This window comes from Paralichthys olivaceus, chromosome 5 (assembly GCF_024713975.1).
Source record: "Paralichthys olivaceus isolate ysfri-2021 chromosome 5, ASM2471397v2, whole genome shotgun sequence".
Taxonomy (NCBI): domain Eukaryota; kingdom Metazoa; phylum Chordata; class Actinopteri; order Pleuronectiformes; family Paralichthyidae; genus Paralichthys; species Paralichthys olivaceus.
Genome location: NC_091097.1, coordinates 11,845,008 through 11,872,940, shown reverse-complemented (window position 1 = coordinate 11,872,940; position 27,933 = coordinate 11,845,008). Strand labels below are relative to the sequence as shown.

Here is a 27,933-nt window from a genome sequence, read left to right as displayed (position 1 = left end):
TTTGCAGTGTAGTGCGCAGCCGCGGGGCTGCTCGTCGCTGCTGTCGCTCCCTGCCTGTGCGTGTCCGCGGTGAATGGGTCCAGCATCACTGCGCAGGCGATGGAGCGAATGTAGAGAAAATATCATCTGAAAAAAAGAAAAAAAACTTATTGTAATCGCGGGATAAGTTTTTCTGCGTCGGCAGTTTGCGATGAGGGAAGGACGATGTGACAGTGTGGATTTTGTTTTGCGCCGCTGTGGAGCACGGACCGTCACACTGAGAGAAATAATGCGGAATATTTCCCCCATGTAGGTGTTAACGCAGAAAATACAAGATGAAGAAGCAGTTCAATCGGATGCGACAGCTCGCCAACCAAACGGTGGGGAGGTGAGTAGAGACCCTGTCCGTGCGCAATTCTGGGGAAGGAGGTGATACCCCCCTCATTGGCCCCAATTTGGATGTGAATCATATGCATGTAATTATGATTTCTGTTATATGTAATCATACAGAATACAGTGAATAGACAATGGTTAGTGACGAGGGACAAAAGAATGGGCTTTCCCATATTTAAAACACCTTTAGTGCTCCTATGCGTAATGACCATGGAAGAAGCTACCGCATAGGCAGCGTGTAGGCGCATTGCCCCATTACAACCTGCCCACGGATACACATTATCAAGAGACAATCGCAGTATCTCCCACCATCTCACACACACACACCCACACACGCACGCACGCACACACACACACACGACCCCCTCTTTAGGCACCACTAATGAAGCATTAAAGAAATGCCTCAGTGAAGTTGTGTTGTGACTGAAAGCTCCTCCTGTCATCGAACCTGTCAGGAGGTTGAATGTGATGCAGATGGAAGATGAAAATGGGAAGAAGAAAAAAAAGGCGCAATGTTTTCATTACGCAGTTCTGTCAGCTGTGAGGAGGGAAACACCTCATATAGGCGTCGGTCATCAAGTCAGTGCCCCTGAAGGTCGTATTCCTCATCCGGCGTTTATTTTATAGATTCTTTGGTTGAGTAATGTCATGAGATTTGTATTCTTTTAAATAAAATGCATCTGTCCTGCAACTTAAAATCCATTAAACTGAATAAAAAGGAGGCCCATGTGGACGGATTTTCCATCCCTCCTCTCCTCAGGATCTGGGTGGTTCCTTCAAATTCCCACCCTCAGAAATAGGTGTGTTGTGACCTTTTACTCAGGTCCTCTGGGGTTATCAGTCTTCCCCCACCCACCCTGTTCATTCACCTCACAGGGAGGCCGAGCAGGATATTGTCAAGCAGAGAAGGTGTTCTCTGGGATTAGGTCTGGGAGGTGTGGGTCTACATCATTACAAGGCAGTGTGAGTGAGTGGCATGGAGTGTTTACACCTTGGTTCAGACTGATTTGTTCCATCTCAAGTCTTTTTATAATCATGTCCTCGTGACTCAGTGTGTGGGTGTGATCCTCTTCTCATATGTGTGCGTGGGCAGGTTGTGGGCCTTCTTCTGAGCAGAAAGGACAGTTCTTTACTTTAAGTGTGTGTGTGTGTTTAGATGCACTCCCCTCATCTAGTGCATGCCAGTGCTGTTATGAGCATATAATTCTTCTCACATTTTGCTGTTTTTAGCAGCTGTCTGTCTAAAGAGAAGCAGTGGTAACCTGCTGAGGTGGTCTGCCTGCACCACAGAGCCGTAATGAGCAACACTATTCTCCCTGAACAGTGCTGTCCCCTTACTAATGATGCCCACTGTTCACAGCCAGCACTGCCAATCTCAAACCCTCAAATCCAAGCATAATCCAAAAATCTCCAGCTATACAGCACAAAATACTTGAGGACAGTGGCAGCTTCCACCAAAGACACACGATTTAAGTTTTGGATCAGAAGAAGAAGTATCAGGTTTGACCCTGTAGTGACCTTGAACAGTGTCAAACACCAGCTCTGTAATTAAAGGATAAAAAGTAAAGAAAGTAATTTGGACAAAGTTTTGCCATATTAAATTAGCCATCTACGCAATTAATATAGTGATGGGGACGGGACGCTCAACACTGACGTTTCTAAGCTGTGTTGAGATTCCGAAGCGCTTTAGTCTTCAGAAACGATCCTTGTCAAGGCACAAGGCTCTTTTTTTCAAACATGAGACAGGAAAGACTTGTGGTAAGACGTGAGTCATGGCATGATGGTCAAGTTAATCATCACAAGTGTGATCGGCTGAAAAGGCTTCACTTGAGAAGAGTAAATACAGCCCGAGGGGTCCATATTCATGTTCATCATCACAACACGCATGATTTGCTGGAAAGACATCAAGAGATGTGTAAACACGTGATACAGATTTTACTGTCAAGATTACAACTGATAAGCATCGTACATGATGCATCATTCATCCTACATCGTACAGAGGGCAACATTATCGTTCAAATATGATGATTATCGTACATCTGGCAACACTGGCGGGTGCAGATCTAAATAAAAATCTTGATCTCGTGAATTTAAATGTAGTTTCGAGAGGGGACTGCTGGGACTTTGCAGAGGTATGTATGCACTCTTCTGAATGAGTTCTAGTTTGTTATTTTTTAGTTAGCAAGATTATGCAAAATCTATATCCACCATAATTGGTGGATGGATAACGCCTGGGAGGAATTTTGGTTTGGATGCGTCTTTAACGTTTCAGCATACGGCAATTATCAACATTGAACATCTTGATCTTGATTTCACAGTGTTTAGGACTTTGTTTTATGACAATTAAATAATTTATGGCATCAGGCCACTTCCTCATACTCTCTTCATATGTATCATACGAACTAAACAGCGTTATGCAGGACCATTCGGACCTGGTGGGAGTCTACGCTCCCCTGAGTGCGATCCTTGTCTTGACTGTATTGAATGGCTTTGTCACCTTCTCCCCCACTGAGAGTCTGAAGGAGTCAAAGAGGTGTTGTGCTGAGCCATGGTTCATGTACAGTAAACAGCTCTTTCTTAGTTATGTGATGAAGGGCGATGAAGATAATAGCACCACCCACAACAGAGAAATGTAGAAAGATCTCCCACTGCGAAGTGTAGCTGAACATGTGTGACTGCGCTACGTTGACTAAAATGGACGTGCTTCGGCTGTCGTCGTCTTTCCACTGATGAATTAGAAGATTCCTCGTCGCAGTACACGTGTTACCAAGCAAAGATAGTGAAACATTAGCATATCTATTAGCATATGCTCCATCTTGTACTCACTTGGGCTTTACCATTCTGCTGACTCGAGCCTCAGCCATCTACAGAGTGGCTTGAGGTTACTCTTGTTGGTTTAAGCGTTTGACCTTCCTGAACCTCAGGAGTCTCTGTGGAGCTGCTGGTAGTGCTGACCAATCCTCAGTCACGTCTCACCAACTCAACAAATCCAGAAGAAGCAGGAGGACATGTAGGAAACAAGAATGCTTGGATGTGTGTATTAGCAGGAGTGTTTCTTTATGTAGAGATAATGAGTGGGGTGTTATAAGAGCAGACGTTTAATCTACTCATCTGTTTCTGGTATGTGTTCCATGTCTGACTGCACTGACAGTGTTACTGCTGGTCCTTTATGTGTCTTATGTGTGAGGGGGATTGAAGGTCTTCTTTCAGTGGGGGGTTGGCGATCAGGTGTGCTGTGTCAGCACCCCTTTGGCTCTCCAAGTCTGCAGCTGCTGCCGCCGCTGCCTGGGAGAGATCCATGTCACGTGATCATCAGCTCGACCAATAGCCTCTGTGGAGCAAGACTTCATACTGGAGGATGTGCAGCCATGCATACTCTATATGGCTTGAAAATAATGTGTTGTGTTACAGTGGGAGAGACAAGAGTGTGCCACATTTCTGTGAGGTGGGAGAAATTGTCTATTTTCTCATGTTTATCTTAACCTGTTGTGATTGAGGCCTCAGGGTTTTTTTTAAAACCAAAAATTACATGATGCTAAAATGAATTTGTAAGGTTAATGAACTTCACTTGAGTATTTGCATTTGTCTCCAAAACACCCTTGTAATCGTTTTGATGCCCTCATGCTCACAGAACAAGTCAGGAAAAGACTACTTTGGTTCAGCCAGCTCCCACCCTCCATTTCTCTTGACCTATTTCTCTATTCCCAGCTCGCTACCCTATCTAGGTCTGGGGCAGTCTGGTAAAAAAATCCAAGTCTGTAAGAATATGTTATGCTGCAGGGAGTGAATTAGAACATGAAAGACGGGGGGGGGGGGCATTTGTCCATTTTATACATGTAAAAGATAACACTCTCTCTACCCCTATAACCTCCGATAGCCTCTCGGCTCCCACCCACCTTCACACTCTGCCTCACCGACCTGTGTGATGATAGACGATACAAGGAGTGTAAGGCCATAGCATTCTCTCTCCTTGTGCCTTCAGGCTTTTGCTCACCACTCCACAATGCAATTATCCTAAAATGGCAGCCATTTGTGAGCTGGTAGATAATGCTTTCTCTTTCTCACATTGGTTCACTCTTACTCTGTTTCTCCTTCTCTTCCTACTGATGCGATGATACAGTAGGACCATCTATCATTTAAATAAGTGGGACATAAGGACACAATGAAATGCATCTATGCATGAATCCCTGAACATGTATTCCTTGAAAACAATTTCTTGCCCGCCTAAAAAAAAAAAACGCCCTTGCCTGTTTTACATCCTGCACATGTGCACCTATTGGTTACAATATGTACGGGCCTCTACAAGAGCATATGGTAGCTGACAGGTAACATGAGATGTAGGAGGCGACCCTGTTGCATGCCAATGCAGCATCTCCTCCTCTCCTCTCTCTCCTCTTCTTCCTCCTCCTCCTCCACCTCTGATTCGCTGGCTTGGCAGATAAGACCAACGCTGTGAAGATATCAGAACGACTTGCCTTCATAGGACATTTGATTCACTGTGTTTGTAGCTTCTGGCTGCGTTGTTAAATCTCGTCTGAAAAGTACACTCGCTGGCAGCATAATATTTAAGTGTTTTATTAGTCATCAGTGATCAGACTTGAGTTATTGTTGATTATGCATCTTCATTTAAAGCTGGAGCCATTGTGCTAGTATCAGAGATTTGTGTTGATAACCCTCCCATAACCCCATCAGTGCCTCTCAGAGACAGCATACAGGGTAGAGTTAGTGATAAAGAGCCTTTGTCGAGGGACCTTTTTGGCCATCAAAAGATAGATGATGTAATATCTGACAGAAAGCGCTGCTTCTCTCTTTTCCATGTCGCTGATTCCCTCCCCAGACTAACCTCTTAAAGAGCCCGTGTACCAGTGGTCCACTAAGAACTCACATCCAGTTAAAACAACATGGGACAACAGTGTTTGGAACAACAGTGTTTGGGACAGCTGCTTGATCTCAACATCCTCAGTCTCTATGTTGATTTTCTTTTCGTCATTATCAACCAGTGGATATTAGGATGGGTTCAACGTGTCGTGGGCTTCAGGGTCGACGTGGTCTGCTGCTCAGAATCTCATCTCCAACAGGAAGTGACCCCGGGCCTAACTGAAATGCAGCACATGAATCAGATGCAGTTCCCGCCGCAAGACATTCAAGAGCAAGATAAGGGTCGAAAGAAGATTTAACATTAAAAGACAGATATTAGTCATATTATGCTCCTGGAGTTCAAATATTTTTCTCAGTTTAAATTTGTGAATTGTTTTACGCATTCAACAGTTTGAAATGATTATGAAAATACACTCTGCTCTGCGAGTCATATCAGTGTTTTTCATAAAAAATGTTTGCATAAATTGAACTGTGCTATAAAAACATTTTGAAAGCTATTTCTCTTGCTCGCAGTGTTCTGTACTGCGTTAAGTACCGTGAGTATTTTGTGGCAGCCCAAGGCCTTGCTACTACACATACAATTATGCGCTGCATAAATCTGAGTAATAAACAGCTATAAATGAGGGCAGCTGAGTGGAGTGCCACTGTTGTTAGAAATAACCACATTGTCCTGGTGACAGGTTACTCCTTATCGACATGCCCACTTCCTTCCATTCAGGAATGCCAATAGGCTCAAAACAGGAAGCACTAATCCACTACCAGAATTTTCCTGTTTTGTTTACTCCTCATTTCCTTTTAGTTTCTCATTTTCCAATTTTGAAAATAGTGTTTGCTCTTAAATCACAAAAGACGATTCTCCATCAGCCTTGTCTATACAGTGGATGTACAATCTTTCATTTGCCTTGGTTGCCTGGAAACGCTCATTTGGTATGAGCTGTTTTATCACATCCGCGTGGCTTTGCAGGCCCACATGTTAAATATTCAGACATGGCTGAATAAGATTATATAGTGCGACCGAAGGATGGTGGTTTGTGACCGTTTTCATGGGAGACAGTGTTGATACTGGTCATTTCACATTGAGTAACATGCAGTGTGTGCGTGTGTGTGGCCGCGCAGATGCATAGTGTAAAAGCACAGTTAAGTCAAAGAGCCAAGATGGAGCTTATTCACCATAAATAAAGTTATTAGAGATAACTCACTGCTTGTGTTTCCAGTGAAACGCTGCTGAATGCCACAGTCTCTCTCTCTTTCTCTCTCTCTCCCTGTCTCTCTCATTCACTCCATCTCTGGACACGTGTGTACTCTGTGTATGTTGTGTGTGTGTGTGTGTGTGTGTGTGCACTCCGCTCAAAGTTATTCTTGCATACTTAACAGAACTGTGACCTAGTTTACTGGACAACTACAGTAAGTGTGTTTTTCTGTTTTACGAACCCTGTGTCCCATCAGCCCCCTGTCTTGTCATTCGGGAGGAAACTGAGTGCCCCCCCTCTAGATGCGAAAGTCTGAATAAAGAAAATAAAAAAACATTAATTGGAGAAATATTCAGAGAGAATCTTTTGCATGGAGACTGCAGTGTGTTTCGGAAGCTGTGCGTGTGTGTATGCGTGAGCGTGTGTGTGCACGCGTGTATGTGCGTGTGTGTGTGTGTGGTTGACTCTGGATCTCATGCCAGCGCCCCAGGCCTTGCGGTGTCCTGCTGAGGCCCAGGGCCACCATTCTGCTCCAGTACCCTCCCCTAGCAGCGTAGACAGGACCTATAGCATCTAGCACACACAGCTCTTCCAGGCCTCGGAGTCAGTGCTTCTATTAGCCAGGCGAGCAGCATGAGCAAACCAGAGCATGACCACTTTTTCTTTTTGTTGAGTATAACACTTTGCATCTGACAGTTGGCGAGTAGCCGAGGAAACATGTTCAAGATTTCGTTATTTTCTTTGCATTTTGATTTCATCTGCATGGATAATTCATGCTTTAATAAACCGTGCACAGTGCTGGGGCGGAGCTGAACATGCAGCTGTCCAACATTAACATATCTCCAGATAGAAATATTTATTACATGAGACATATTTGTATGAAATGTGTAGCTGAACGGGTCAACTGGGTATTTAGTGCATTTATGTTATGGAATTACAATGACTAGGGGATTTCTCAGATCCCTGAGGAAAACATGCACAGAGAAATTACATCTCCCTCTTTGACCAGCTGTGAATACAAACGCTCAGATGTGCTCAGCAGATTCAGGCCTTTCTTCGTATCATCACTTTATTCATGTTACCATCAGAGGTGCAGAGGGAGTTATTCAAAGTCTGGATTTTCATCCCTCGGGTTAAACATTGTATCAACAACTAATTCATCTTCCTCAGGTGTCTGCTGTCGTCCATGTTTGCACAGATTTGCATCCTTTTCACTGACGAATCCCAGAAACAAGCAAGATTTAGAAATCATTTTGTCGGCCTCAGTATGATACATTTCAGCGTTTTTACTTGAGCTAATTAACCTGCATATTTAGAGTTGTGTGTGTGCACGTGTGTGTGCGTGTGTGTGTGTGTGTGTGCTCGTGCCAGTATTGAGTCATCAGCAGCTCCAGGTAAAGGGATGCCTGCGAGGTGGCAGATGGTTGGCATAAACCTGGCAAAGTCTTCTTCCTCCTCCATGAGCACGCCGCCCACGTGGCTGCCAGCGTTTACTTTCAGCCCTGCACAATGTTTGCTGATAAGAGTCTCTCTTCTCATCTCGAAAATCTTCTTCTTTGTAATTAAGTTTGGGCAAGTTTACTTCCCTGCAGCCTTACACAAAACGTTAATCCTGCAGAAACATTTTGTTAGGATAGCAACCCGATCGAGTCACACACCCCATCTGCTCGTCTATTTCGTAAATATCATATTTTGTTTTTAAGATGCAACTAAAGATACAATTCCCGAGCAATTCAATATTTATTCTGAACAAAACTTCAGATCTTCCTCCTAAAATAGCAGAGGGCAATTTTCAATTAGATTTAGAGGAGCTAAATTATGGAATGGCTGTTCACAGGTGGCAAAGAACTATTCTTCTATAAAATGTATAAAACATACACTCATTTGAATGCATCAAATACACACATCTTTTACTTTTGAATTAATAATAGTGTTACCTATATTTAGGTAGAGGTTTTAAAATAAGCGCACAGGATTTTCTGCCTCGGTCATTTTCTAGGTAATTGTTTTCTTTGCTAAATAAAGAAAAACCTTTATATGAGGGTGGAGCTACTCCAACAACCCCTGTGTTCCATGTGTTCTATCACAGTGTCCTCACAGGCTGATGATGTGCAGTGTTGCTTTCCTAAGAGGAAATACCGCTGTCTGAAAACAAACAAGCTCAGAGAACAAGACAGTTTGCTGCGTTTGAAGATAGCCTGTTTGATGTCTGGGTCATAATCAGCTGTAGTCAGCGAGGCCACTAGATGTCTGTCTGTGTGTTAAATTTACATTCCCTCGTTTTAAACATCAGGTTGTAAGGGAGTGTATGTTCCCTCAGTCACAAGCATGCAGAACAAAACACTCCTACACTCACACAAACATACAGTCAGAAGGTGGGATGCCTTTCAGCAAAGGAGCTCATGACACAACAAGCCAGGGCACAGAGCCTCACAGGTTGTCCATCTTTCTCTGCCAAACATCACTCGCAGAGTAGCTCCTCCACATCCTCGTTACTGCTGGAGCTCCTGTCCCATTTGTCCCTGTGCCTTTGTTGGGCCCTTGTCAGGGTCCCTCAGCTGCCAGGGTCTGAGGCCAGATGACGATGAGGCAGTGACGAGCCTCACAGCTGCATTGCAGAGCTCCAGGCTACACACTCACACGTGTGACAGACTTGTCTTCAAGGTCTTTTTATAGGAATTAAGTTTTAGAGATTTTTTAGAGGGTGTTGGAGTGTTGCAGCAAAACTGTGCCAAACTTTAGTGCTGGCTCGGGTTATTTTTGTCCCACTTTGTCATGTAATCAGCAATCTGCTCCCACACTTATCCTGAAAAATCACGCCAGAACTCTCTGTCTCCTCTGTCGTTCTTTCTCTCTCTTATGCACCACACACATACACACACATATACACACACACACACACACACACATTTCCTGTATATTCCTCCTAGCCCAGTGGGCAGAGCAGTTTTCCAGGAGGCTGGCTGTGATTAGCTCCATCGGTTCCTACATGGTTTGACCCAGTTCCCATGGCTCGCACGTCTTGGCACTGAGAACCAGGGATGCTAATAACTGACATAATTAAAGTTCAGCTCTCTGTTGTTGGCAACAATGTATGGAATATGTGTACGCTAATGCATGTCAACATTAAACATACACAGTGTAATTCCTCACTGGACAACACAGAGCTGCTCTGCTGTATTCGACAGACTTCATTTGACAGACCTGAAAAGGGCATTTGACATGAACAAATACATGGAGAGAGCATTTTAGTTATGTGCTGCTGGTGTATTTTCATCTGACTGATGAATAATGAAGCTCAAACCAAGGTCTGTTTCCTCCTTTCTCTTGGTCAATGGAGAGATACATTCAGAAGCTGTTTTAGAATAAATGATACAAAAAAAAGCTATTTGCAATTGGCATTGGCATGGTTAGGGCACAATAGCAGGAAGAGGCTGTGCAGACAGGAAGAGGAAGTGATGAGAGAGTATGTGCACCACTGGGTGGTTGTTGGGGGTCCGCAGGTCTGGATTAGACTCTTTTTCAGAGGTCAGACTGTCTGACAAAGCAGCCCCTCCCTTGTTAGACTGCAGGCCCCTTTTTCCAAGCAGGAAGTACATGTTCTCCTCCGCTCTGATTAGATGCTCCTGATAGCTCCTGGATTGTTGCTTTAGATATATCTACTGTTATGTGTCCAAATATGTTCCTGGAAAACAAATCCTACTGGAATTCACTTGTATTAGAGCCAGTCCAAAGGGAAAATGTGCCTATTTGATTTATTTTATGGGATTATAGAAGGCTGTAAGGATTATAGAAGTTCTAACAAAAGAACTAAACTCTTTGAATGTAAGCTTTCTGAACTGAGCTGACACCTTATTCTATATATATATAGATAGCTTATAGCTATCACTATCCTGCATGAGTAGTTTTATCTGCTGCATCGGCAGTGCAGCTCTGCCCCTTTTTTCAGACTTTGGCAAAGTCCCCAGTCTGATGGATTCACAGTGGGACGTGGTGCTCCTCGCTGGGAAATGACAGATTTGAGTCAGTGGCCTTCACCACCGTTCCTGCATGTTTAACTCAAGCTCGTGGGTTTGAACACTTCAGCGGGTTTACGACATGAATTGTTTGCCAGATAATTAATATGCTGTTACTATGTATTGTCGAAGATCATAAGCAACGCGACCATTCAAACACGTGCACTCTCCCACTCTCATGCTCCTAAGGGAAGGGACGGATGTGCACGGATGGTGCAGCCTCTCTGGAGCACTGACACGCTGGTGATGTTCAACATCACAGTGAATGAGACCTTTACATGCACTGCAAAACAGCTCAGACCTTGTTTAACAACGAGAAACATTTTGACAGAGACTCAATATTATGAATGATTTTTTTTTGCATCAAATGCCATGTGATAGACAACAATTAACATGTCATTGTATTATGTGAGATGGAATTTATATGTGTTTCATTAAAAAAAGGAAAATCGTGAGATGTTTTTTTTTTATTAGAGGCTAACTGATGGATTATGAATTTATCAGAAGTTGTTTTGATGTTGTTATCAAACCCTCATACCAAAGGAATGTAATTGAGGCTTGCCGTTTAACAATCAACTTTATTTTACATACATGTAAATAAAGAGAAAATTAGAATGCAGACAAATATAAAGAGATTGAAAACATAATTTTTTCATAGAAATGCAAACATTTTTTAATTGTTTATTCTGTAATAAGATAAAACATTTCATATCTGCTACTATTAATATGAAAAGCTCATATCAGCCAATTTTTACCAGTCAACTAATAAATCGGTCGGGCTCTGATGTCTAAAGGAACAAACATGATCTGTAACATTTCAACCTACTGTCTGTGAAGCTTGTTATGTGACCTGAATGTGGTTTCATAAAAAATGTAAATCACTTTGACAGTTTTTGGTTTTCCTGACCTTATCAATACTCCGAGCTGCCTGAAGTTTAATATTTGACGGAGCCATTACACCAGATATTTATCACAGATCATAGTGCTGCTTATTTACAACATGAAAATGTAAGCATCAGCTAAATTCTGTGTTGTCTCCTCATCTGGATCTTCTAACTGTTCCGCACCATTGTCTCTACAGGGCAGAAAAAACCGAGGTGTTGAGCGAAGACCTTCTGCAGGTAAGATTGTTTTTTCATGTGTGTTTGAATGTGTGCATGTGTTTATTAAGATGGGGACGACACTTCAGAACAGATGCTGCGCTTTCATTCTTCATGCTGTTTCTCCTCACAGGTGGGATTCATGTAATAATGATGATGGCTGTGTTTGATCACAACAGAAATCACTGGGTACTACTTTTCTTGCGCTAAGACTCCTTAGAGTGAAATCGGCACAGATTATATTTGTCTGTATCCTCCCTCTCAGATGGTCTCATTTGAACAGTGTTTAGTGGCAGACAGATGTATTCTCCAGGATTTCACAAGCAAAAGCAAATATTCTGTAAAAGTAAACAGCTTGTCCTCTGCCCTATAATCCGTTCATCATCTCACATGTCTGTTGCTGATACTCAGTCAGTTTGGGCTGCCACCCAAAAGATATTTTCTTTTTCATATATTTGATCAAGTTTATCAATCGTTGCACAAAATGATACATTTCCACGATTAGTTACTACAACCCAAAAACAATGGTTTAACGTTGCTTATTTCCAGTGACTATACATCACTCCTGTTCTGGCACAGCTGTTTATAAAAGCCCTCAATGATTTGCATCCAGAATAAATTACTGACCTTTTAATTCCATATTCTTAAAGGTCAGCTTCACAACATTTTTCCTTGTAGTCGCCCTCTAACGCTTTAAATGCCAAGGGACCAATCCTCTCAACTCCCACAACTGATCATTTTAAATCAAACTTTCAGAACTTCACTATTTTTACTTTGCTTTTAGTTCAGTCTGAGTCTGCACCATGACTGTGTCAATATCCACTATAGCCTATACATCTGCTGTGATTGTAAGGCTCTTTGGGTCCACTCTTTTTGTTTTAAATGCCCTTTATCAATAAAAGTAATGTAAAATCTATTTTAAAAAAGTCTATATTGTATAATTATAAGTATAGTGTTTATAATTATGTGTGTGTGTGTTCTTGCAGGTGGAGAAGCGTCTGGATCTGGTCAAGCAGGTGACACACAGCACTCACAAGAAGCTCACTGCCTGCCTGCAGGGTCAGCAGGGCACTGATGTGGAGAAGAGGTCTGTCAAGTCACCGTCTGTGAGTACCTGCATCCATCTTTCCCTCAGACACTGACTACTAATGCAAGTGATGTGTGGTAATGCGACATAAGGTTATGGATAATGTTTAATAGATCTTACAGAAGCTCTAATGATTTTCTCTGCTAACAGAAAAAACTACCACTCACGATCCTGGCACAGTGTTTGGTAGAAGGGGCTGCAGTGTTGGGAGATGACTCTCTCCTGGGGTAAGTCAGTGTAGTTAACACACACCCACACACACGGTCATCTTTAATTATTGATTTGGCTATTGTCTTCTTTGGTGTCCTCATTACCCTTGTCTCCATTATGATTGTAGCTGATTGCCTCTGACGTTGTGTTTGTCTGTCACCAAACAGGAAGATGCTAAAGATGTGTGGGGAGACGGAGGAGAAGTTGGCCCAGGAGCTCATCCAGTTTGAGTTCCAGATAGAGAGAGACGTGGTGGAGCCTCTCTACGTGCTCGCCGAGGTGAGGGGGGGCACTGCTGCTGCTTAATGCAACAATTTAGCTACAGCACCCCCCCGATATGGCTGAATTATGAGCCGCACTTTTTGCAAGCAGAGCGCGGCCGTGATTTACATAAAAGGGCTGTACTTTGATTCTCTGAGCTGACTGTAATACTCCGCTTCATTTCCTTTTGTAGGTGGACATCCCCAACATCCAGAAACAGAGGAAGCACTTAGCAAAACTCGTCTTGGACATGGACTCCTCACGGACAAGGTGAGGGCCCTGCTCTTGCTCATTAAATTTTAAGATAATGGCTTATAATAACAAGCTTTTAAATGTGTGTGCAGGAAGTGTGACCTATTCAATGCAATGGCCTTTCCTTCTTTGGAATTCCCATAGATTTCAGCAGTCGTCCAAGTCATCCAGTCACCCGAGCACGCTGCAGCCAGGCGCCAAGTCCGAGTCCCTCAGAGAGGAGATGGAAGAGGCAGCCAATCGGATGGAGATTTGCAGGGTGAGTCACCAATCAGAGTCACTTATATTATTCCTTCCTCCAGTCCCTTTGCTCTACATTTGATTTTTAACCCCACTGCATGTATAGACACAAATAGACAGCATTGCCAGGAGGATGTTTCAGTGATAAATGGGACTTGAAGTCATTTCTCATAGGACGGTTTCTCATTTTCTCTCTGTTTCAGGATCAGCTGTCAGCAGATATGTACAATTTTGTGGCCAAAGAAATAGACTATGCAAATTATTTTCAGACAGTAAGTATATTATGTCTTATTATCTGCATACATCATAATTATAATGTAATCAAGATATGATGCCAGTGGAGGAATACATCAGATATTGGTTTTCTGTTATCTTATAGCATAAGTTGCATTATATTGTATGGTACACACTGGCCAGGGATTGTTTATTATTGTTTCCTGCTGTCTCCTTCTGCAGCTGATAGAAACACAGGCAGAATATCACAGGAAGTCATTAGAAATTCTTCACAGCATCCTGCCCCAGATTAAAGCCCACCAAGGTGAGTCGTGTGTGTGTGTGTGTGTGTGTGTGTGATTGTAGCGAGATCTGTTCCATTTCTGCTCTTGAAGCAATATCAAAATGAGAAGTAATGGAGTTAATCGCTCTGACATGTCACATAACAACCCCATTAACCTTTAATTACCCACCTTCATATTACAGATATGGCTGCCTTACAAGCACTAACCAAACTGAGGGCTTGTGTTTGTGCCTGTGTGTGTGTGTGTGTGTTTTGTGTTGCAGAGGCGTGGGTAGAGAAGCCGTCTTTCGGCAAGTCTCTGGAGGAACACCTGAACATTAGTGGTAGAGAGATTGCCTTCCCCATCGAAGCCTGTGTCACCATGTTGCTGGAGTGTGGCATGCAAGAGGAGGTAGAGGGCAATGCACACACACTCACTCTCAGATATTTGAGCATGACCAGTACAACAGCTGTGAAAATGTGGGTTATTTATCACCTTGACAAGGGTCCTATTTGTTTGTGGTAATTAGACGAATTAAAATCCTCTGATAGGCTTTGAATAATGGATGACAGTGATAAAGTGTAAGTATAGGCTTCATGTTTCGCCAGCACCACCCTGTGTTATTCATCATCTGTCAAGTGCACAGCGATAGAGGCTGTTACTTTAGTACATCATTTAAGCGCAGGTCACGTCAGATGTGATAATTACACATGATGATGTATTTCCTCTGTGTGGGCGGCAGGGCCTCTTCAGAGTGGCTCCATCAGCCTCCAAGCTGAAGAAGCTGAAAGCCTCGCTGGACTGTGGAGTTCTGGATGTGCAGGAGTACTCCTCTGACCCACACGCCATCGCAGGTGAACTACACCCACACAGATGCTTTGTACAAATCCCATCTCCATAACAACAACAATTTTGTAAGGAAAAAGCTATAACATTATCTGTGAAAGGCAGTGTGTTTAACCAAACATCATCAGCAATGATGCAGAAAGTTTATTATATACGAAAACATAAATTCAAAATTCCCCGCATTCATAGATATACTGTAAGTCCCTAAATGGGTCTGTTTTTTTTGTTTTTTTCGTCAAGATCCATGAATTGTTAAGATAACGGGAAAAAGTCCAATCATTCCTGGATCTGCTCACTGATCCAGCTACTCCCCTTCTTCTGCTCTGGATGAAAATTCAATGGCTTCTTCCCTGACTCATAGCACATCTTTCCACCAAGTTTTGTTGTAATCTGTCCAACTCCTTTTTACGTAACGTATCCTCCAAACAAACCAATAAGCAAATGGACAGGGGTGAAAACACAACCAGTCTTAGCCAGCTCTGCCCTCAGTGTTATTTTCCTGTTGCTGTCCATTTCACACATTAACATGAAATCTGTGTTGCGCTGCCAGGGGAGTGGCAATTTCAGCCTGGCCTCACCCGCGCTCTGACGATGGAAAACATTTCTCCTCTCTCTTTTCTCACAGAGCTGACCAGTTGTTGTTTTTTTTACGCTCACCCTGTTATCTTCACCCACAGGGGCTCTGAAATCATACCTCCGTGAGCTCCCCGAGCCGCTGATGACCACTGAACTTTATGATGAATGGATTCAGGCGTCCAAGTGAGTTGCAGTTCGTGTTCTTTATTAAAAGTTTTTTTTCTTGAATTATACCACTGGCCACAATGAAAAACAGAAAATATTCTTTACTCAGAGGGTCTCAGCTGCCAAAATGAAAAATGGGGACATTTATTAGGAAGTGGAGCAACTGTAGAAAATATAATGATTTTCTTTTTTTACATCTCCAGCATTCAAGATATGGACAAGAGGCTCCAAGCTTTAATGGCAGCGTGCGAGAAACTCCCCACAGACAACTTAAACAATTTCAGGTCAGATGCTTTCCTTTATTTCCTGTATTTGTAAATGATCTCACTGCAATAATAGAAAGACAGAAAAACAATGTAGTTTCGGTCCAAACTGTACCACCTGCAGGTGAGAAAAGTAACAGCAGCAGCAGGTTAGACAGATATTCGCCTGTCACCAGCAGAAGGCAGTAGAATTGGTTTCTTGCAATATCAATGCCTGTAAATTATTAGCAGCCAAGGTGTTTATTGTCTGCAAGTTTTAATTCTGACATCGACATACCTGCAGGTTGAAACCATTGCTGCGCTTTACTGTCCCACACAGTCGGTGGCTCAGGTTGAGAGGTGTCCCACAATGATGATCTGATTAAACAGTTAATTTAAAAAAAAGAGATATGTCACAGCACATATCAGCTCTGCAGGTGCCAGAGGAAAACAAGTTAGCAGGATTCTAAGATGCAACCATTCATTTGAATCCTACAGATATCTAGTCAAATTCTTAGCCAAGCTGAGTGAGTATCAAGATGCGAACAAGATGACTCCCGGTAACATGGCGATCGTCCTCGGTCCTAACTTGCTGTGGACACACACTGAACCGTATGTATTCTTAATATGATTACCTGAACTTGCTGGATGTTGTTCGTACTGTAGCTGAGTCCCTTCTCTTCTTTACCAGAAACATTACGGAGATGATGACCACCGTGTCCCTGCAGATTGTTGGCATCATTGAGCCCATTATCCAGCATGCTGACTGGTTCTTCCCTGGAGGTGGGGATTACATAATATGTATGTAATAGTGTAGCCAGGCTGGGCAACATATAGATTATCATTACTTATCTGCCGTCACAGAAATGGACTAAATTGAATTTAAGAATTAACTATTACTATTTTATTTAAACTAGCATAAATTAATCTAACATTAAATCATCAAACAATTTAGACTTCTTTCACAATATTTATTGACGAGAGAATGCCCACTGAAAATCATTTTAAATATTTAGATTAATGACTTGATTGTGGTCTCTACATGATGACCTATAAAACGCACAATAACAAAAACATACATGATGAAACAGTAAACAGTAATTAATTACAATCTTGTTAAATTGTACTCGAATGCAGGTTTCACAAATGACTAAATTCTAACTTTTAGCACCTCAACACCACATTGATTGTATTAGAAACTGTGTCTATTCTGAAGACTGATCCAGTGGCTGTTGGTAGTGGACTTTGAGACTGACATAGTTTCTCCAGAAAGTTTTGATTGGCAGGTAATTACATTTTGGATCCAGACAGAGTTTCTTTTTTATTATTGTAATCTTATGATTTTGTTCAATTATGACTTTGTTTTTAGTAACATTAGTCTACAAGAAATTTCTCAAGAATTGGCCTTAATACTCATACTGCATACAAATTATAGTTTGTTACGTATGTTATTTTTGAATTCAAAATGTTATCTATTTTAGGAAACAATATTCTCAAATTTGGTAAATTCAATTATTCCAGAGTTGCACTTACAACACACACACACTCATAAACACTGCTGAAGCTACATCTTCGTCCGCTTCCTCCTCAGAGATTGAATTCAACCTGACCGGCTGCTATGGCAGCCCGATCCACACCAACCACAACTCCAACTACAGCTCCATGCCCTCACCGGACATGGACCAGTCTGAGCGCAAGCAGCAGCACGACCAGAGCCGACGCCCACTGAGCGTTGCCACCGACAACATGATGCTGGAATTTTACAAGAAGGATGGGTATGATGCCGAGCGCATCCTCCTGCTGCCCACCTCTCACTCTCTCCCTCTCTCGCCGCCCACGCCTCCTCTCACGCATCTGATACTGAATTCTTACATTTGAAGAGAGCAATGCCTGCACATTAAGTGTCTTGGCGAAGTATTTACACATCCTGTATTCTAAAGTTTTCGCTCCAGTGACTCAGAAGCCTCTGGAGGCCACAGAAAGCTGGGGATGTCAATAATTCCAGCAGATACAACTACATTCCCTGTTTCATCAGGATGAAAGCTACTGGAATACACGGGGGTGAATTGACTTGAGTGGCGTTGTTTCCATGGCAACGGGAGGAAGAGCTGCTGGTTACCTATCATTTTTTTTTCTCGGGTAATATTTCTCCACTGTTATCTTACCATCCTCCTACACCCAGCTCCTCCTTCGCAGTCTGGCTAGCACGTCACCTGGCCTGAGTCATTCATCCAGCCGGTGGAAAATCACCAGCAGAATTAGGACCAATACCTTCAAAATATCCCCATCAAACTAGCAAAAAGGCTGAAGTATTATACCACAGGCACCAATCTAAATCTGCAGCCCAGCAGCTGTTGATATAAAGTGATATAAAGATTTTATCTGTTTCGAGTATTGAGCAGCTTAGGAGCGTCTACTCTGAACAAATAGGTTTGATTAGGAAAAAGAAGCTTTTCACTGGCAAGCGGCTTAAATGTGATGTTGTGAACCATCTCTGCATTACCTCTGACCGCATATCCTTTTTGCCTCTCTCCTCCTCTACTAATGCAGCATTAGGAAGATACAAAGGTATCGTATCATGCCGTTTCACCACTTCTTCCCTTACTTTCCTCCACTCACCTTGTAGTGCTGCTCTCAATCACCATACACATGAATCACCCTTTGTATGTGTGTGTCTCCAGTATGGGTGTCCGGGTCATGGATACCTCCTGGGTGTCGCGTAAGGGTTCATCCACACTGACCCGCAAGACCTCCTCCACGCCTCCAGGCATGCAAGGGCCCGGCTCCCCCGCGGACACACTCATCCCCGAGCAGCCCGGCGAGCTCACCACCTCGCCGTCTGCGACACCGCCACCTGCAGAAAGGTTCTGGTAAGTCCCCGTGGAGACGCTGTACCCCTCTCTTCCTCATGCATTGACTCCTTTTGATGTTTCATCACCATCACCATCATAAGCTTCTCCGCTTTGTGTCATCGAGATCCTTGGCTGTGCTAATCAAACATTCACTTTTTATGGCATTTCTGTCATCAACACCTTCACGTCGAGTTCTGTTGTTATTCTTATGATTTCTCACTCTGCATTTCCTCAGTTTCTCCTGTTCGTTGGGGAGATTTCACTGTGGGTTACATTTTCAATAAGATAATGATATTTTCTGACTCTAACTCTGAAGGCTTTGAGTCGAAACATCGTGTAGAAGTTTCCGTACTTGGCACTAAGCTTTAATCTGCAAGTCCTTGTGAGCATGCAGTTCCCAATATCCCATTGTCGTGGCTTTGCTTTTTCAGCTTTGGACGTGAAGTTTTTCCTTTTCTGTTGACACTCAGACTGATTTCCTCTTTTTTATTTGTCATGATTATCATAGTTGAACACATGAATAATCACCTCATGGTCGCAGGCTCTGCCTGTGTGGCAGACAAGAGATAATATAGCTTCTAGTTTGGCTGTCTATCCCCTCCTCTCCTGTGGCTCTTTCAGCCAGTGAAAGGGTTTTGTGTCTGTTCCACACTGCCCTGGGCCGACTGCAGACGCTGCAATGCAAACAAGTCGTATAGGATTAAGGCCGACAGGGTTTCCACATGCAGCAGTTGAGAGGACATTCAGTCATCGGGGCAGCTTTATATAACATTGGAGGCTGCAGACAAGCACTTTGGCTTCAGAGACAGATCCTCAGAGCTCCATGCAGTGTGCAGACACAAGGTGATCACAGAGGGAGGTGTACACACTGTATTCTTTTCCTTTGGCAATATATATTTTTCTTTTGCTCTTTCTTTGTGCTTGTCTTTGTATTTGCACTAAGCTGACTGTGTGCTAAGCTCAGTGCCCACCACCCACCCTAAATGCAACTTTTTTTTTCTCTTCTGTTTTTTGGCTACGGACCAACTAACACCTAACACCCTAATCATCAAAACAGCTTATCCTATATCACTCCAATGCGTCTCCCTGTTCAATCACTAGAGCTGTTTTTTGTGCTGTCTATTCTCTTAATATCTACAGCTCAGACAACGTGTCGCCCAATCGGCCGGACACCTCTCATGCCCATCCACCCCCAGGGGAGGACCGGCCGCCCCCCCCTTACCCGACCTCCTCGTGCCACTCTCTCCCCCACCACTTCTATCCCAAACCCCCACCCTGCGCTCGCCCCGTGGCACCGGGTCCAGAGTCCCAGCCCCCGGCCTCACCCCCGCCCCCGATGCGCTGGTCTGGCTTCACTCCCCCCGCCCCGCCCCCCTCCTCCTCCTCTTCCTCCTCCTCCTCGTCACTTGACATCAATTCGAACCCCAAACCAAGCTGCCTGCACTTCCCCAAGCACAGTCCGCCTGGCGACATGTCGCATGCACCCCCGCCAGATGCTAATGCCTCACCACTCTACATCAAAACCCCCTTGGTACTAACCCGCCACGACCAGTCCTTTGGCAATCCCCCTAGCCTCCCTTCGTCCGCACCCCCACCCCCGCCGTGGGCTGCCTGTCCATGTGCCCGAGAGAGAGGACCCCCCAGGCTGACTAGGTAAATACAACACACCCATGGCCACTATGGATGCAACACAGAGTGGCAGCTGTATCTCTCCTCTCCTCCAGCTCGCTGGCTCATGTTTTCTTTTTGCTTTTTTTTTTCCTCCCCCTTCAAATTACATATCTCAGATTCTGTAACATTCAGGTTGTCGGGGGTTGCCTCCCATGGGGTTGCCTAGCAACTAAGGATGTTACTGGCTTATATAGCGCTGGATATGATGCTGGTATGGAGTAGATGATAAATACATGTTCAACGCTGCATATGGCTATCAAATAGCATATGAATGTATTTATTCTACAGTTTGCATCATTTGTTTTACTAACCAACAGAAGAAACAGCTTTTTAAGGAAACACAGATTTCCAAGGTTAGTAATGTAGTGTCCATTCCGTTATAGAAGAATATCTTCATACAAAATCAGCATTGCATAGCTAAACCCAAGGAGCTGAGTTTGTATTGAGTGATTGAGACAGTTCCCTTAGTCATAAGTCATCAGTGTTACAACCACACAAGACTGTGAATCATTACTGCAAATCTTTGTCAGCAGTAAGACTAAGCTTGCCTGATATCGCTCCTTCTTGTGATTAGCTAAGGCCATGATTTCCCATTCAGATGATTATTTGTTGGAGGCACACAGCTCAAAGGGGCTGCGGGAGATCGCAGTTAATTAGACATAACATAATCCTAAATGTGACGACTACACTGCAGTATGGAGGCTGCGTGAGACTTCATGGGCTTAGTTTTGCATTTGTAACAGTACTACAGCAGATCTTATTACTGAAAGCATATCCTTGCTGCAGACATTAATTACAGATATGATTATATTAGTGAGAAAAGAACACAGTAATTAAAATAAAGAGCAGAGGAAAAAAACTGCAATATATCAAATGTTATTACCATTACTGTCTTAAAACAAAAATTTAACATCACTGAAGGTTTCTTACACACAAAGAAAGTAAATGCCAAGCTTGGTAAATATAAATTGATTTTGACGTCACAACAAATAATCATATTATTAATCTTAATTGTAATGTTTAATTATGGTCCATACAGTTTATTTACCAATGTAAACTGAGTGATCAAAAAGCATTGTGAGAGTTAGAGTGAAGATGTTTTCTTTTTCTTGTCATATGCTATATCTCTGCTCTATTTTCTGTACAACTTCACATCTCTAAACCTGATGCAAAAGTTAATTCATGAGATTCTGTCCAAAAAGCATGAATTAATGCTACATCTGCTACAAAAATGTACATCATCTATTCCCTAATGCTGGAAGGAATTCCTCAAGCTCGGGGGATTTTTTTGCACAGATTGAGATCTTGTAAGTTCAGTTCAGATCCCAGCTGAGCTCTGGTTCAGTCATTCAAAATAAAATTGCTTTGGTTCACATCACTAAGCTTCTGTGTCTGCTGAGAGGAAAAGGCTGAATTTGTTTTAATGTTTTTTTAAAGCAATAACTATGGTTGTGAAATGTTTACTGTAGGGCAGTCTCATTATTCCAAGAAAAAAGTTGATATATTGACTCAGTAATATTTGCTCAGTAATATTTGACTTACTGTGGTTTGAACAAGCCGAGAGATTTGCAACTTCAGGGATTCATCTGCACCAACGGTTAAATAAATGTGTTTAAAAAAGATGTGCTGCGGTTTGGTCTGTAAACGTTGATTTGCTTCCCATGACGTTGTGTTGACGGGTTCTTAAAAATTGTGACACAATCATTAATGATGATACTGATGGTGGTGGTGGTGGTGGTGGTGGCAGCACTGAGGCAATGTGCATGAGGACAGTTCAGAATGTAAATGTGCTTTTAAATGACCAGTCTCGGATATTATCGGCACACTGATGTCTGCCTGTCTTTTTCAGTTCATTGAAGAGTAAAGAGCTCTCCCCTGTAATTGGACACAAAGCCATCCAGGTGGCAGGTCCAACAGTCCCTCCCAGCAGCAGCCCGCAGAGCAGCAGCCAGTCCCCCCACTCCACGGAGCACAGTCCCCACACCCTGCACAAAGGTCAGCACCTCTCGGACCTCACACATCTTGATTTTACTATGAAGTATTTACATTTTGAACAGGAAATGTGTTGTGTAACATGACTGTGTTGTGTGTCTCCAGGTTCCAAGAAGTTGGCCCCTGTCCCTCCCAAGGTCCCTTATGGCCAGTCTGGCGGGATGTCCGACCAGTCCACAGGTCAGCCGTCACCGGTCAGCCTGTCTCCCACACCACCTAGCACCCCTTCCCCTTATGGACTGGCCTGCCCTGCAGGGCTAGTGCCCCCATCCTCACCTGGGCAGACCCCATTGGGGGCGCCCCACTCCCTCTCCTCCCCTCCCTCCCTGACTGGAACGCTCACCAAGTCTCGGCCCACCCCTAAGCCCAGGCAGAGACCTAGCCTGCCCCCTCCTCAGCCGCCCACAGTCCCTCCTGGGCTCACTGGCCTGGCCATGGCCCCAGTTCCCCAGCCCCTGGAGCAGGGCCTCCTGGATGGACTGTCTCCTGGGGAGAGCATGTCTACAGGTAAACATCAGCCCTTGGTAACAACACCCCCGCCACCCCCACAGGTGGGGCTGCAGCGGCCCTCTCTCAGACTCGCTGTGGCTCTGTCCAACGGAGACGCTGGACGAGTGTAGGACTCTGTAGGACTCGTCCCAGTAGATATAAAACACTGGCCGTCCCCTTTTATTGACTGTCCCCACATGAATGTCTGAATGAAAAAAAGTTGCCTTTTAGACACAGATGCCTGACAATGATGCAATGTCAATAGCAATTTTTGAGCAGAGCTCCTGACCTACGTATTCATTGCTTGTGTTATGTGATGATGTTTCTGGGTAATGTGTGGAAACATCAGAGAAGCATAGCTCGTCCTGCTTGTTTGGAAGTTGCCATTAGATTCATCATGTGCTCTCTGTTTATCTGTGTTACCCAGACCCTCACTCGGCAGAGGTAGGTCAGAGGCTTACACAGTTCACACTAGTCTAGTCTCTCTTAGCGACTGCGTAGCAGGCGTGGAAACCTAGCCAGACGAACCCCACATTATATCTACAGTATGATGTTCTGATGATGAGGTGTTCTGTCAATATATACCAATCGTTCTGTCACTTTGTTATATTTATCATTCTCTTGTTCCCCCTGCTACTATTGTGTACCTTGCAGCTGTGTGAGGCCAGGGATTCAGTGTGGGCTAAGTGTGAGGGGGACTTTTAGGGTAAGCCAGACCGCCCCCCCGCCCCATGCAATCCATCTCACTGCCTGGCCTCGTGCTGTGGCTGCCTCTGGGGTCTCCTGCAGCCTGCCTCAAACATGCTCAAGTACCAGTAGCTCACAGTCAGAACGTCAACATTATTGACTCTTTGCATGGTATTGTGGTACAACCAATAATGCATGGCCTAAGGACTTCCCAGAGTGCACCACACTGCGTTCACATTGCAGACGCCGTCGCTTATAGAGGTCCATCTGAAAGCCCCCCCCCCCCCCCCCCTTCCTTTTGTTCCGCATTCCCAGCCTTACGCCAGCAGACATCCCCCCTCTAACGCCCCTGCCACCGGTACGGGGGGCCACAGGTAACCCCCAATCCTCCTCTGGCAGGTTCATTGCTTTTTATAACCTCTGCTCCTCCTTACTACACTGCCACGCTCCATCTCATTCCTACACAGGAGTAGTCTTCAGCCTCTGCTTGGACCTGCTGCTCCCAGTAAACGCAGCAGCGCTTTATAAAGATCTATATTTAGAGCAAATATCAAGTCCTCATGAGATTCCCATCGTTATGGTGTCTTGGTGCCATTTTTTCCACAGAGTTCCACACACATCTTGTTGCCTCTGTGTTGGTTTATCTGGCCGTTGTTGTAAACGTGTACAGTAGTGTGTCATGTGCAGTCATTTTGACCTGTTCCTGTATTTTATCTGACAAAGTATCTGTTGTTGTCTCAAAAGACACAAAAAGCTGTGACATACCACACTAGTCGCCACCAAGTTGGTTCGGGCGTGACTAGTAGTAAGACACTGACTTCATCCCTGTGTAGAATGTGAAGCACATGTAATCTACTGACTCTTTCTTTTCAATCAGGGCAGACCTCATATTGCCACTTAACCATGAGTCCTGAATCCAAACGATTAATATTATTTCTGCTCTCTTCCGTTTTTGACACCTCATTATCATCATCATACGCCCTCTTCTCCTCCTCCTTGCTCATCATCACCATCCCACCACTCTGCTCATCATACTCACCTCTCCCACCATGCTCACCATTAGATATCTTCAGTTATGAAATCCCCTCCATCAATGTCAATCTGGACAGCCTCATCGATGAGTTCAGCGGTGCCCCCTGCAGGAGGTCCCTGGCAGTGACAGACTCTCCAGAGGGAGATGCTGTGCCTGAGGAGGAGCCCCAGAGCACCACTCTATGACCTATGACCCCAAGGCATCACAGCTTACCAGCACCCCTGTGGCTGTACATTCTCTTAGCTGCCGCCGCCAAGGCCTGATGGAAACACCAATTGGCCTCACCAATGCCCACCTGAAACCAGAACTCAGACCCTCCCTCACATCTGCTACAGGCTGCAAAGAAACACATCTTTCACAACTGCTCGCTAGAACATAAATGTGACAACAAAAAAAACACCAAAATGCCATAGTGGAGGAACAGTTGCCTTTAGGAGGAAAGACTGGAATATAAATGAGTATTACACTGAAAGTTTTTTTCAGTTTCTTTTTTGTTTTGCCTTGCTTTGTTTGTCTTTGTTGTTTGATGCAGTGGTCTGCATTTTCTGTGCATTTGTTCAATTTCTTTCTTTTTTGCCTTAGAACATGCAATCAAATTGCAATATGATATTCACAAGTTGTGCAACTTTTCGGTTAGGGAAACTCAGAGCCTGACGTGGTTAGGAGCATTGCCCATCCTCAGGGTGAAACAGAGAGACGGAGCGAGAGAGTAATCTGCTTTTATTGCTGACAGGGTATTCAAGCTTTGTGCACATTTTAGGAACATGCTGAGCCCGGCAGGTTTCGCATGAAAGATGAAACATTTGATTCTTATTGTCGCACCAGGTTTTGATTCCCCCCCCCCTCCTCTATCACTTTCATTCACTTTAAACCAGCACAGTATGAGAAGAATGTGATTGTAAATTCAAGTTTCATCTTTTATTCAGTTAAGAAAAAAAAAGCACCGATATGTTTGCATGAAAAGCCGATACGATAGAACTGCTTCAGTATGCAGAGCCTCGGAACGGCAGTGTTTTTATTTTGCGTGAGTGTTTTTGCTGTTGTCGTCCTTGGAGATGCTACTTTAGATCAATCACGTGCTGTATCAGTTTGATGGTTATGGGTGGATGGACTACACTGCCTTTAGGTTCATATGATTCTCTCTCTTAACCTAGTTTCAAGTGCTTCAGGTTCAGTGACCTTTGACCCCTTGTGTAAATACAAAGACTGTACATAAATTGATGTACATAAATCTGAGAGGAAAAGTATATGTAAAATGCATATCTTGAATATATATAAAATGATAATATATGTGCTGATATTTATCTGGTGTAGAAAATGTAATGATTAAAATATGTGATGTTATTTTTGTCCCTGCACACGATGAACAGGTCTATTGTAGATTCATAATCTTTCACTTTGACACCAGGTAACAAAGATGCTGCAGCAGAAACGCAGAAAGTTATTTCTGCTATAAGAATCAAATCTTTCTAATTCTGCCTCCGGAGCTTTGACTTCAGACCTGCTGGAGTGCTAATCAGTTACACACCAATGCGCTATCTTTTCATCTTTTTTAATCTGCTATGTGATAGATTCCTTTGTAAATAATTAGATTACTTTGACCCGGTTGGACCTTTTAATTAATCCGTAAAGAGGCAAATATTTCTATGCCTATATTGTAGGACTGACTAGAACTGACTAGAAGTCCAAATTCGGCTCATCTGCTGTATCTCTGTCTAAATTTGAAAATGTTTCCGTATTTTCGTCGGTATCTTTGCCACAGACAAGTAATTAGAAACGTCAGAAAACAAATGCTGCAGTATCACTTTTTTAATTTCACACAGAATGTCCTAGGACAATAATTTTGTCGATTTAAGTGCAATTACAGTGTTTACTGATCCACCTCAGTCCAAATAGTGGTCAAAGTCACCCTCCCCCAAACCTTCTGAAAAAAGCCATTAATTTTATTACAAAGAGGTTTTTTTCCTTCACTTTGTTTTCCGTGTGAGTCTTTTGCTTTACAAAATGAAGTCTAGATTCACCTCTCTCCTAAAGTGATCCATGGTATGCCTCAGTGTGTATATGTTTATGAAGATATTGGTGACGTTGATGATTATGTTGATAGCTGTGGTGATTATATGACAAACAATTGCAAGTGCCCTCACACTGGTTGTTATTTTGGAACTATAGGCATAATCAATATGCACGATAGAAGTTTTATCGTCTGTGATGGATCCATAGATTTATTCGAGGAGGCTGGGGTATATCTCTGAATGTGACCCAATGAGATTTCAAACGGTACCTGCTTTTGTAACTGCTAACAAGACAAACGAGAGCTAGTTTTGGGGATGAAAGTTAATTAGGGCCTGTTGGCATGTATTGTTATCAGTGCAGGGCTGTATTACTGTAATGCTTTTGTGCATCATAACTGGAACTTACAGCCACCTAAAAGCATGCATTCATATTCATTATAGGTGTGATTATTACGCTGCTGAAGAGAGAAAAAAACTTGTCAGTATATCCTCCCCCAAAACACAAGTCATAATCACATCTCATCTTATTTCAGCCAGTAAACTAATTTTACTGTCATTTTTGAGAGCGTTATTCATAGGAGCCACATTTTGCACCAGAGTAGTGCACTGTTCCGTAGATTTATTGAGCATTTGAAATGCTGTATAGGCCTCTATTTCCTATCTCACCTCACCACCAAGTGTGTTGGTCTAAAATAAAGCTCAATTTGTTTACATTTTGTGGGGGGGGAGGGGATTTTAAGGAGTAAAAAAAAAAAGAAAAGGAAAATCTGAAAAAAGTGTCATGCATGCGCTTAGATAGTCTTTTGATAATCCATGTTTTGTGTCAATCACTGTCTTTTTAGGGATTGTAAGAGGGGTATTGAACAAAAATGAGTTGATGAACTCCGGAGAATGTGGATCACGACGAATGGTCCTGAGTGTGGGGGTTTTTGAGCAATATGGTAGAGGAGTGGACGTTGCCTGTGGATGTACTGCCTCCTTCTGCTTTCACAACTAGTGTACAAACAGAACCTGCCGCTTGTCAAGCCCACCATGCCCACCCCCTATACCCCCCCCCCTCCTCTGCTTAGCATATCAAGTGGAACACAGTGTGTACTGTGAAGCCTACCTGCAATCCTTATCAGAATGTCAGAAATAAATATATATATTAAACTCTACATTTTTAATAATCTCACCTGGTTCGTGTGGGTTTATTTGTGTGATGTTATTTTCTGATGTCACGGCCTCTTGATGGGTGTGATCTTGCTGTTGCATCAATAAAGACG

At 43.4% G+C, this 27,933-nt stretch overlaps 1 protein-coding gene across 8 annotated transcripts; it reads left to right on the top strand.

The window, feature by feature from the left end:
- arhgap44a (Rho GTPase activating protein 44a) lies at window positions 1-27,840 on the top strand. Of its 8 annotated transcripts, none has more exons than XM_069524595.1 (23): window positions 1-367; window positions 11,538-11,577; window positions 12,543-12,662; window positions 12,794-12,870; window positions 13,021-13,132; window positions 13,308-13,384; window positions 13,511-13,625; window positions 13,810-13,878; window positions 14,063-14,144; window positions 14,387-14,514; window positions 14,846-14,957; window positions 15,627-15,708; window positions 15,894-15,974; window positions 16,431-16,544; window positions 16,624-16,715; window positions 17,524-17,707; window positions 18,483-18,500; window positions 18,614-18,802; window positions 19,925-20,437; window positions 22,305-22,450; window positions 22,553-22,627; window positions 23,591-23,642; window positions 24,733-27,840. In XM_069524595.1, the coding sequence occupies exons 1-22, from the start codon at window positions 315-317 to the stop codon at window positions 23,596-23,598; spliced, it is 2,487 nt and encodes an 828-aa protein (XP_069380696.1). In that variant the 5' UTR covers window positions 1-314; the 3' UTR covers window positions 23,599-23,642; window positions 24,733-27,840. The 8 variants fall into 8 exon arrangements, with proteins under 8 accessions (XP_069380696.1, XP_069380693.1, XP_069380695.1 ...); XM_069524592.1 differs by having other exon boundaries at window positions 22,553-22,954; XM_069524594.1 differs by having other exon boundaries at window positions 24,687-24,826.
- Window positions 27,841-27,933: the final 93 nt, after the last annotated feature.